At 36.7% G+C, this 12,594-nt stretch overlaps 1 protein-coding gene across 1 annotated transcript in view; it reads right to left on the reverse strand.

The window, feature by feature from the left end:
• The window catches only part of LOC129269477 (DNA excision repair protein ERCC-6-like), a 40,175-nt gene extending 30,879 nt beyond the window's left edge, over window positions 1-9,296 (reverse strand). The window contains exons 1-2 of the mRNA XM_064105822.1: window positions 9,081-9,296; window positions 8,712-8,825 (exon numbers count right to left, since the gene is read on the reverse strand). Of these exons, the coding sequence (XP_063961892.1) occupies window positions 8,712-8,727 (16 nt within the window). The 5' untranslated portion in view covers window positions 8,728-8,825; window positions 9,081-9,296. The remainder of the gene's footprint in view (window positions 1-8,711; window positions 8,826-9,080) is intronic.
• Between the last annotated feature and the right edge of the window lie 3,298 nt (window positions 9,297-12,594).

Consider the following 12,594-nt stretch of genomic DNA (forward strand, 5'->3'; position numbering starts at 1 on the left):
AGGGGGGGGGGACCGAAAAAAAAAATTAGCCAAAAAAAACACAACAACGTCCCCCCATAGGCAGCGGGGGGGGGGGTCGTGTCCCCCCTAAATTTGAGGTGGGGGGACAATCGCCCCCCCCCCTAATTTTTTTTGTTGATAACCTTTTGTTTTTTTGCTTGTCATTTTTTTTTCCTGCCTGCCCCCTAAATTCCAGTGGACCCCCCTAAAAATTTCATGTGGTCTCCCCTAAAATTTGGGTTGATAAACTTTTTTTTTTTTTGGGGGGGGGGCTTTTCACAAAATTTTGGTGGTCCCCCCCCCTAAATTTTTGCTTTCCGTTGCCAATGGTCCCCACCTCAAATTAAGGGGGACAGGGCCTATGGAGGCACATTTTCCCGATGCAAATTTGATAAGCATTACAAAATGTTTTTACAAAAAATCCAAAATTTCGTCCCTAAAAATTGACAAGCAAAAAAATTGGGCCTATATATATCCTCACTTTCAAGGGGCATGTTTATGTTACAAATTACAAATTTGGCTCTCGATAATTATGCCCCTTGGATCCACCAGTAATCTAAGTGGAATTTTTTGTTTTGAGTTTTGATATGGCTACCTTCTCGGAGGGCGTCCTTGCCGCGGTAGCTGGATAGTGCTGCAAAAGAGTAGGCCTTATACATCTTTTGCAGCATTAACTGACACTCCGAGACTTATAATTTTACCTTATACTTAAAAAATGAATAATACAAAATAAAACATAACACTTGTTTTTGGAGTAAGTTGATGTCAAAATATATTCAGTCTGGGGCATGAAGACTTGGAACTCTGCCCCATATCATTGTACTTGCCTCGCTCGATTTGTATCATAAAAAAAATTTAAAAATGTTTCCACATTAAAATATAGATCTAAGTACAATGGCCAGAAATAATAGTACGAATAAGCTAGCAGAATTTGTATCATACCACCCATATTATTGAACGCCAACGAAGGCAGTTTCTAAATCCTGTTTGCTTTATCCCACTTTTCCACTAAGATTTATCCCTTTTGCGTGTCATATGAAAGCAGTTTTGTGCGCAGATCTAGCGTACCGGTAGGACCACATGCAGTCATTAATAGCTCTCTTTAATTTTTTTTCAACAAATGATGTCTCATGCTTTCGTTAAAATTAATAAATTAGAATCCTTGTATATGGCCCTGGGAAGTGGGGTGCTCGGGTTGTGACCCCCAAGTTTTTTTGTTTTTTTTTAGCTGGTGGTGCGTTTTTTGTACACGTATATAGTTTAAAACAGGAAGAAGAATGACATTGATTTTTGTACCGCATTATTTTCATTAATTTATTGGTAGAAATACAAAAAAAAAGTTTTGAAAAAACATTTTTCAAAACTATTCCGCGGCTCCTGGAAGAATGGAGAGATGGACGGAAGGAGAGAAATAAATAGGATGAAGGGGTGGATCCAGCTTTCGCCAAAGGGGGGGGGGGGCAATTTTTTTTCACCATTATTTTTCCCCAATCGGCCGCGCGAATATGATTTATATTTGTTTCTTTGAAGAAATGTCACTTCTTAGCTTTTGTCTTATAAATCAACATAAATATATAATATCATAACCCTTTTTATATAGTGCGAGCTAATTTATTACAAAAAATATGTTTTTCCCCAAAGTTTGAAATTTCTGGGCAATGTTTATCATGAAAAAGATGTGTATGCAACTAAATAATTACTAAGAACGCGAAGTGCGAACAGAATTGAAATCATAGGCACTTTTTGTAACTTAAACAGGATAGGTATATAACTTAGCAATTGATGCGAAGCGCGAGCACAAAATTGGAAGATTTAGACCTAAAAACGAGACATGTCTAGTCATGTCTTTTAAATCATCATGGAAAGGATGTCAAATTGCCGATCTTTGTTACTTTAATAATGCTCGCGCAAATTAGCGCGAGCATAAGATTTTTGTATACGTTTTGAACTGATCAAAAAGGTACCTGTTAAGGACTGCTTATTTCACTTAGCCATGGAGATGTTACATATTTCAACAATAAAATAATGCAAGCGCGAGCCGATATTTTTTTTACACTTCTACATAAAGAATGGAAAATTTTAATCAATTATTGTGACCATGAACAGGATCGTCGTTATAAAACAATTAATGCGAGCGCGAAGCGCGAGCGGAAAAAAATCGACATTTAGACCTAAAAAATGGGACACTCTATTCCTGTTTTGTATAATAAGGATGAGTAATAGGGGTTCTTCCTACATAAAAAATGCGAGCACAAAGCGCTAGCAGAATTTTGTTTTTCAGAAACTGGATAATGGTTGAAATACTAACAAGTTGAGTATCTAGATAGACATGCGCTCGCGTGTTTCCGATTTAGGCCTACAATCTAGGCATTCTGAATATATATTTTAACATGAAATTGAAAATCAAAGCGAGCGCGAAGCGCGACCTTAAAATATTTGACATTCTGATCTGAAAAAGGGGTCAATTTCAGCTCAAGTACTTTGTGAGGTGGATTTGGATCGCACTTAATAAAGAGCTGATAGATTTGACAAAGGACCGGGACATGAAAGTGATGAATATCTTCCTATTCCTCTTGCTAAGAGCGAGATGAAACAGAAAGGACAATTTAACCATTAAAATTAATATCTGATCTATAAATGCCTAATGAGGCGCGAAATCTGATGATAACATGGTATGAAAACTGGAAATTTCAAGCACTTTTGTAATTATGAATATGATGTATCAGGTAATATTTTTAACCGTTTATGCGAGCGCAAGTCGCGAGCCAAAATTTTTATAAGGCCAAGTCACAAGGATTACCCTCCTTTTAACTGCCATTATCAATATGTTACTACATTATAACCATGTATTTACTCTACATATGCATTAAATTCTGTGAATCCCATAATCTTGAACCATTAATGCTTCTTTCTTTGACCCATGCTATTTCTGCCCATATATCTCTTGAGGGTTTTTTTTTTTCTCTCTCAAGGTGTGTATGGCACATTGAGGAGTATAGAAGCATGTTGGAGATATTGAAAGGGGTAGAATAATTGAATGAAATTCACGAATGGGAGAGATGCCGAGGGGGGGGGGGGGGCAAAGATGTTGAGACAGAAAGGGGGTTTGAGAGAAAAGAGGGGAATTAACTATAAAGGAACAGCAGTCATGAGAGGGAAAGAGAGAGGGGGGAGGAAATCGAAGGAAGATATGCATACGATAAAAGAGTCCTCGTAGAAAAAGTGAGAGAGAGGGGGGATATGGAACTGAGAGATCATATAATGAGATAAGAAAGAAGTAGTAGTGCATGGGCGGATCTATCGCCAATAGGGGGGGGGTGCCAATTCGTCTGCGGCCAACTTGTCCACTCATTACATGGTCTACTTTCATTTAGTCTAATGCCAATCTGTCCATCAACATTTCGTCTAACAGCCATTGGTCCATTAATTAACCATTTGGTCCAATCATCACTTCGTCTAATAACCATCTCGTCTATGACCATTTAGTCTCATAACCGGTTGGTCTAATACCCATTTTATTTTCATTCATTTTGCACAATAATACACTTATAGTCCAATTAGATGAAATGGTATATGGACCAAATGACTTTTGGGTCCACTGGTCATTAGACGGAATGGCATTAGACTAAATGAAAAAAAAAAGACTATGTGGTGAGTTGACGAACTGATGGACCAAACGATAGTAGACGAGTTGGCAATTAGACAAATTGGAAATAAACCGGGGAAGGGGCCGAAAAATATTTGCACCCGTATTTTCCACAATCAGCCGCTCAAAGTTAATAGGGGTAGTCCAAACAGTCACTTCTTTATTCTCATTAAACAGCATACACAAAACACAATATACAATAATCTCATAGCCCCTATAGTGCAAGTGCGAAGCGTGAGCTAAAATATTTTTGAAATTTCATGTTTTTTATCCTCAAAATTGAACATTCCGGGCAATGTTTGTGAAATTGAACAAGATGCGTATTTTACTAAAATTGCTGCGAGCGCGAAGGAGCAAAAAAAAAAGTAAGTAAGAAAAGAGAGAAATATACGTTCTGGCCTGATCGAAAAGGGACTTGCTAATGGCGGTTTACAGTTAGCCAAGAAGACGATGCATATTTCAATCAAAATAATGCGAGCGCAAAGCTCGAGCTAAAATGTTTGAAATTCTGACCATAAAAATAGACATTCCAAGCACTTTGTGTATGAACAGAACACAGTGGGAGCACGAAGCGTGAGCGGATAACAATTGAGATATATAGACCTAAAAAGGAACACTATTTTATATTTATGTTTTCTAAATCGTGAAAAGGGTGGGTAATTGGTTACCGTCTTACATTATTTTATAATGCAAGAGCGAGAAGAAATTTTTTTATATTCTAATCTGAAGCGAGATAATTTAAGCATGCTGTTTTCAATAAAGGATAAGCAGCCCGTCTCAATAAACATGCGTGTTCTAGAATTTGTGCATTCTTAATACACTTTTTATCACGGAAAATCAATAATGCGAGCGCGAAGCGCGAACTGATAATATTGGATATTCCGATGTGAAAAGGTCAAATTAAGCACTGCACTGTGCAGGAAAATAATCGTAAAGTGGACATGGATTGCTCTTAAAAAATGAGGCGAATGCAAAGCATGAGCTGAAGTTATTCTGGCCTAGGACCGGGACATTCTAAGGACATTTTTTCATCATAATTATGAATGTCTTCCGATTCCTCTTCCCAAGCGCAAAAAGAAACATGTCGATCTTCCATTTTGAAAAAGTGACAACTTAATTACGGTATTAGGAATTAATGAAATGTTATTAATATCTTATTTACTAATCTAATAAGCCTAATGAGAGTTCTAAATTTGTTGATATTAAAGTGTTAACCCTGGACATTATAAGCACTTTTGTAATTATGAATATGATGCATTAATTACCGGTAACGTACTTTTAGAAATTAATGTGAACGGCAATTGCGAGCAAATTTTTAATTTAATAAACTTATTATTAACTAAAAAAACTGTCATGAAAAGGCGATTTTAAGTACTTTGATTTATATATATTTGAGGTATACATAACTCACCAATTTAAGCACGTGCATGCAATGCTAGCTGATAAGATTTGACAATCAGACCTTAAAAAGTTATATTTTGATAAATTTATGGAATAGGGCCTACATGAAGAGGATAGGTACTCCACAAATGAAATAATGCTAGGGCACAGCGTGAGCTAAAAATGTTGATACTCAGATCATAAAACGAATATTTTACAAAGCACTTTTTTATTGATTCGTTATACCTCGGTCACACTTTTTCTACGGCGAGTAGAAAACAGTCGTTAAACATTTTTTTGTGCCAGCTAAATATAGGTGGTTTGAATAAAAATGAATAAAACGGCTGTTTCGACTCTCCGTACGGCCGCCGCAGAGCAAATGTGACCGAGGTATAAATAAAAAAGAATAATGAAAGTTCAATGTCCTAGCTGACCGTACAGTATATGTTTTGTATTTTGACTGCAAAGCTTAAATGTCAAGCTCATATATATCAGCCTATTGAGCAATAATTATGTACTCATCGAAAATGAGCAATGCGAGTGCGAAGCGCGAGCGAAAATTTCAATTTTGCATGTTCTTTTTAATCATCAAAGTCTCCCCTCCCTAATTTTATTCACTTTTCTCCCTCCCTTTTCCCCTCTTCCTTTTCCACTCTCTTTTCCTTCTGTTTCTTCTTCCTTTCTCCATTTTTTGGTCTTTAATCCGCCAACAGGGGGGGGGGGGGGGGGTGACCGCCCCCTGGATCCTTCTATGGTAGCGATGGTGAAAGCATTTGAATTATTCACCTCACAGTGTTAAACGGGGAAAATAGGAAATGGCTAAATTCTGAAAATCATTAATGTGGAGCCCTATTCAAGTTTAGTTTCATCTATATACACCTTGACAGGGGCTGATCCAGGATTTTCCAAAGTGGGGGCATTCAAGACCTAGTATGCTAGGAAAAAATCATTCCATACACAAAATTCCTGGGAAAAGTTGAAAAATAAGTCCTCACTTGAGAATGAACGACAAAATCCACTAACAAATATTTGATATATTACGGGAGGGGGCACCTTTATTTGTCTCCCCTTTCCTTATTCCTCATCCATTCCATAGGCAGATCCAGGTGCCGGACCCAATTATGGGCGGCGGCAACCCCTCCTACTGGCGGTGCGATTTTTTTTTTTTTTTTTTTTTTACGGCGCAGATCGGGGAGAAAAATTGTAGTCCCCCCCCCCCCCCCATTAGCAAAATTTTGATCTACACCGGGTATTTGTCTGTCGTACCTTCCAGTAAATGAAACAACAAAATAAAAAAAATCACCGTTGCACTAGTATTAAAATTTTTGCGAGTCTTTAATTATTTTTCAAATATTTTTGTTTATAATGGTATTCATTAATTATAATTATAGTGGAGGTTCGCATCCCGAGAATGTGAAATGAAAAAAAGAAAACAAAAATTGCACTGAACAGGAAACACTTAACGTCCTTTTCAATTCCAATTTACTTAAAGTCATTCAAATAAAAAAAATAAGCATAATTTTTTGATACCTTAACTTGTTCATCACGAATACAATGAAGCCGACAATTATTTAGGTTTGTTTTGGGTTAATCTTTATAATAATTCACTTCAAATAAAATTCATACATTAACAGGAAAATATCACAGAAAATAATTTTAAAAAATTAATTGCAGTTGTATAAAACATCATAGAAAATAACATGACAGATAAATGTTATATCGACAGGCACACTGTTCATTCGATCATAAAACAATCGCGCTGTTTCACTCCTTGTACACGCACAACTCTATCAGTGTTGTTTCATCTTCATCTGTCCTCAATGGCAAGGACACCAGCATGATTCATTCACTTCAAATAAAATTCATACATACATATACAGGAAATATCAAAGAAAAAATTATATAACAAATCAATTGCAGTTGCATAAAACACGATAGAAATTAACATGACAGATGAATTTTATCTCGACAGGCACACTGTTTCATTCGATCATGAAACGATCGCGCTGTTTCACTCATTGTACACGCGCAACTCTATCTGAATTGTTTCATCTGTCCTCAATGCGGCAAACACCAGCAGTGCAGTGACGATAATAAGTTGCAGTTGCACGTGCGCGGAGAATGAATTAAATTCGGCGGCTGAGTAAAGTCTAGCGAGAAAGGTACGTCACCAGCGAACTTCACGATAGACCGCGCCTACTTGCCGAGGTAACCAACGTTGATTGACGGCCCATTTAGTTTTTTGAGTAGTATGAAAAAGTACAGGCATGTATAATCTTCATTTTAGTTTGAATTCATTAAAAAAACACATTTTTCTTCTAATATAGATGTTTCAAACATATTCCATGTGGAAAACATAATTTTTAAAACATTTATTGCTATATTTTTTTCATGAAAAAAGGATTTCTTACGCAACAACAAGTATGATATGTGTGGGCAAGAGAACTACCGTTTTAGCCATAAAGCATATTTTTTATGATTTTATTGTGAGCCTACTCAAGGATTTTTGTTTATTTTTTATGAATTTCCAGACCAAGTTCAACAGCGCCGTCTCGAGCTTGCAATAACGCATGCGATCGCACGCATTTTTCTCCATAGCGAATACACGCGACGAAACTCTGTGGATTTCTCGTGGATTTAACCTCCAAACGTCACTTTCGATACCACATGAAGGTAAGACACTTCATCCCACATAAGTAAATTTACATATAGAAAACACAGGGCCTAATTTTTTTCACTAAGATGAACTAATTTGCTGAGGAAAAGCATTTCAATGCTCATTTTTGCCGTCGAGAACAGACGATGGTGGCAATGCACACTGTTTACGCACTTGCAATTGGCTTTTCATTTGCCCATAGCAATTTTGCTCAGTGGATCGGCCGACCTTTTGGTAACTCTACTATTATTTTTCTTTTGTTTTTGTTTTCTGCTAGCACGAAGATAAAAATCAATTTATCTCGTTGCCTCGTCAAAAGGCTATATCGATCCTCCATTGCTTCCTGTACAAACGACTTTTAATGCACACCGGCAAAATTTTCCGACGTTTTTGCTTCGTTTTGGGGAATTATTTCGAAGTTTTGAGGGCCGCCCATATTGCGGCTTAAGTTGTAAGTATGTATTGATTCCTTTGTAACAGTTTTGTGCAATTTTATGTATTTTTGATTGATTCCCGATGCTCATCTGGTTTGATCTGGTGAGCCGGGGTGAATCACAACGCAGCCCGAACACAGTACGTGTTCGGGCTGCCGCAGTAACTAGGAAAGTAGAAATCTCGGGGGCGAAAGTTTCGGGGTTTTTTGTGGTACACGCAGATGAATAGGAAGGAATCCGGTAACCAAGGAATCCCTGGCTTCACTGAGACTCTCAATGAAGCCAGGGATTTTACTAACGTATGCTTACTCTCAAATTGAGAGTAAGCATACGTTAGTAAATAATTTTTACTCTCAAGAAGCCGCCTGGCTACGCCTACGCTCGCGGCGGCTTGCCTTAGCTTCCACGACCACGTCCACAGCCATGACAGCCCAGGCCGCAGCCGGGGTTTAATATCAGGGTTGCGTTGACACACAGCCGAAAGAAACAGAACTTCAGAAGTCAACAGCGAGACATATTCCACGATCACGATGAGGCCAAGTTCCGGCAGAATTCAGATAATTTGTGGGAAAAAATAAACATGAAAAATACTTACAGATGGATTCCTCCATATCCCTCCAGTCTCTCTAACAAGTTAGACTCTCCCAGCAGCAGAAAGTAATTTACGAATTTTACACGGCACGGCTTGATGTAGACAGCTGGCAGCCGTCTGTTTCGAGGAGTTTTTTAACATTTTTTTGTTTTTTAAATTTCTCCTCATACACAGACGGCTCGCTAGCGTGCAGCCACCATTAGGGGACTTGCAATGCAAAATCCCCCCGTCGGGGCTATTCAATTTTTGTCTTTAATGGATAAAAATTTTGAAAATTAACGCGACCAAAATGCAAATTAATATTTCCTCTTGGCATTAATTGCCAAAAAACGGAGAAAAATTAAGTTAAAAGGAACAAAAACAGTGACTTACCTCGGCTGTCGCGCAAATTCACTTCCGGTTCCCCGTTTTATCCGATCTTAAGTCTACATAAACATATTGCCATTGAGTCCCCTGTACAGATCGCGCTAGAACTTCGGTCTCTGTATTTGGTGAGTGAAGCCAACGGAGTTCAGCTGAACAACCAACATAACAGAGACCGAAGCTTTTGGTCTAGGCTTGATGTTACACCATCTTTTTATATTACGCAACATATTATACATCGTCAGACTAAACTTGGCGACCATTAGCGCGCAGAGGGGGCGAGGATAACGAATGGTGTCTCGTTTAGAATGCACGGGATTATCATTTTGTTTTTACAAAAAGTAAGGAAGTATATAAGAAAAGATAAATTCAACTAAATTGGAACACAAAAAGCACCCTACCTTGGCCAATGGCTATCATAAAAAATAATGAATTATATATCATATGAAAGAGGATAATAGAGCCTTTGTTTTGCAATAATTAAGTTCATATAGGCGGATCCAGGGGGGCGAGGGGCCCGCCCCCCCCCCCCCCCCATTGGCGGAGAAAAAAAAGGGGGGACAGAAAGAAAAAAAAAAGAAAAAAAGGGAAAAGACAGGAGAAAGAAGAAGAGGAAACATAAGAGGAGGAAGAAGAGTGAATAAAATAAGATGAGGGGAATTAAGACTTGGAAAATAATTTTAAAAATCTTTTAGGTCACTATACAGTGCGTATCAAAAAAAAGTTTACACTTAGAAATAATCCTGTAAATTATCCTATATTAATCGTGTAATATCCTGAATTTTATTCCAAGGCATGTATTGAAACAATAGTACAGATCTCTTAAAACTGTTGAAAAATCTTTCCGCTTAAGTGAGCACCACTTACTTTTGAAAAATTCGTGAAAAGTGATTTGCGCAGAACTTGGAAGTAGTTATGTGAATAAAAGTAGATGTTAATCTTGAAGAACACATGGACTTTAGCAAGGAAGATTGATTTGAAGTTATCTTTTACCTTTTTAACTTATATTTCCTTGCCCAAAACACTTAGTAGAGCACCATTGCGCCCCACCCCTCCCACACACTGAGGCCATCGTGATGATATCTGCTGAACACGGGGCTATGCATGTGATTCACATGAAATGACTTGGGCTTGATTTTAATTCGTTATCATTGTCAAGCTTGGGAAAATGTACAGAAAACAAGTATTAAATGAAATAAGAAATATGGTCCCACTTTCAATGATAAAAAAACTTATTGAAAGAATGCTGGAGATGTCTGAAATAAAGTTTTGTTTACATTATGTCCTCAGATCCAGCTGGCACACAAAAAAGGGTAAAGGCAAGTTGTGCTTACCTTATATGGGTTAGAATAATAATTTGGGTGCCAAAGTTGTTAGAAAATGTTTTAATGTATCTGTTTTATTTCAATTCGCTTAAAATGCAAAAGACATGTATGAGAAATGTCCCGCAAAGTTAGTTTGTTTTTACCCTTTTTTATAGACGCAGCATGGAAATGAGCATTTCTGCGCAAACAGATTTCTGCGAGCTTTACGAAAATGGACAGTGCTCACTCAAGTGTAACATTCTGTCAAAATTTTTACTTTCGTTTGATAGATGAGACCTAAACCCAAGAATATGTGTGAAAAAAATTATCTCCATGTCATATATTGGTCAACTAAATATATGAAGCTTAAAATGTCAAATTTTTAAGTCAATAAACAAAACATATTTCAGCTCGGAAATCGAACTTTCATTATTTTGTTTGATAAATTAATTTGAAAAAGTGCTCTGTAAAAAATTATGCTCTATGGTCTGAACATTAACATTTTCTGCGCGCGCTACGAGCTCGCAAAATTTGATTTGTCAGGTACCTATTATTTTCCTTTATTTCATAAAGTTCTCAAAATATCCCTATTCAGGTTAGATTGTCAAAGCGTATCAGCTATAGCGCTGCATGCTCGCATTTTGATTGGTGAGTTATCTATTTATTTATAACAAACTACTTAAAATCCCCATTTCATGACAGTTTATCAAAAATTTCGGCTCGCGATTTGCGCGTTGATTGTTGAAAATATATTAACTAATGCATCTTATTCATAATTACAAAAGTGCTTAAAATGTCCACTTTTCAGGCCATAAAATTAACATGAGTGAGTGATTTCGCGCTCTCATTATAGGCTTATTAGATAAATAAATAAGATATTAATCTAATAATCAAATTGTCCCTTGTTGTCAGAATGGAATATCGACAAGTTTCATCTCGCGCTCAGAAAGAGAAATGAGAAGAAAGTCATCATTTTCATATGATATAATGTTTTTAGAATATCCCGCGGTCAAAACTAGTAATGAAACATATAAGTTTTTTTTTTTTACTGTGATCCATATCCACTTCACAATTTTCCTACAAAGTGCTTGAAATACAGAGCTTAAATTGACCCTTTTTCAGATCGGAATATCAAATATTTTAAGCTTGCGCTTCGCGCTCGCTTTTTTGATTTTTATGATAAAAAAGGTATTTAGAATGCCCAGATTCTAGGTCGAAATCTGAAACACGGGCGCGCTTGTTTATTCAGATACGCAGCTTGTTCTCTATTCAAATAATTCAGATCGCGCTTTGCGCTCGCATTATTAGTACAAGAAGATTTCCAATCACTCATCCTTTTCATGATTTACAAAACATGAATAGAGTGTCTCATTTTTAGGTGTAAATCTCGAAATTTTCCGCTCCCGCTTCGCGCTCGCATCATTGTTTAGTTATATACTTATCATAAATATGCTTATCCTTTTCACGATTACTAAGTTCGAAAAGATAATATGTGTCACTTACTTTGAGAATGTTATTTTCAAAAAATAAGATATCAGTATGTGATCTAAAGTGTGTTTGAAAAAATATTCTTAGAGCTTTTCTGGAGCGATAATATTCTATTTAGTTCTGTTTGTATTGCACACCCCCAGGCAATTACTCCATAATTAATATATGATAGCATAAGGGAAGAGGGTGTAGTATAATGTTAACAAAGTGCGGGAAGGGAGAAAATGTTTGAATTAATAATTAATAATTCCAGAAATTTTTTTGAATATACTATCGATATGAGGCTTCCATTATATTTTTTTGTCAATAAGCACACCCAAGAATCTGGTAGTGGAAACATTATTAAGAACGAAATTATCAAAGAAACTGTCTGGTAGAGTATTGATTTTATTACAAACAAGCATGTAGTTTGTTTCAATAAATCTCAATAAACTTGCGTGCATGCGGGCGTTTGGATTTAGACCTAGAATCTGGGCATTCATTCTAATACACTTTTTTTTATTATGAAAATCAATAATACGAGTGCGAAGTGCGACCTGAAAATATTTGATATTCCAGTTGGAAAAAGGTTTATTTGAAGCACTAATTCAAGCATTGAATATGGGAAAATTCTGAAGTGGATATGGATCGCACTTAATAAATGATGCGAGCGAGAAGCAGATATACTTTGACTTAAGACTGGAATATTCTAGGGACATTTTGTCATTATGTGGAAATGATGCCTGTTTTCC

Source organism: Lytechinus pictus, chromosome 10 (assembly GCF_037042905.1).
Source record: "Lytechinus pictus isolate F3 Inbred chromosome 10, Lp3.0, whole genome shotgun sequence".
Taxonomy (NCBI): domain Eukaryota; kingdom Metazoa; phylum Echinodermata; class Echinoidea; order Temnopleuroida; family Toxopneustidae; genus Lytechinus; species Lytechinus pictus.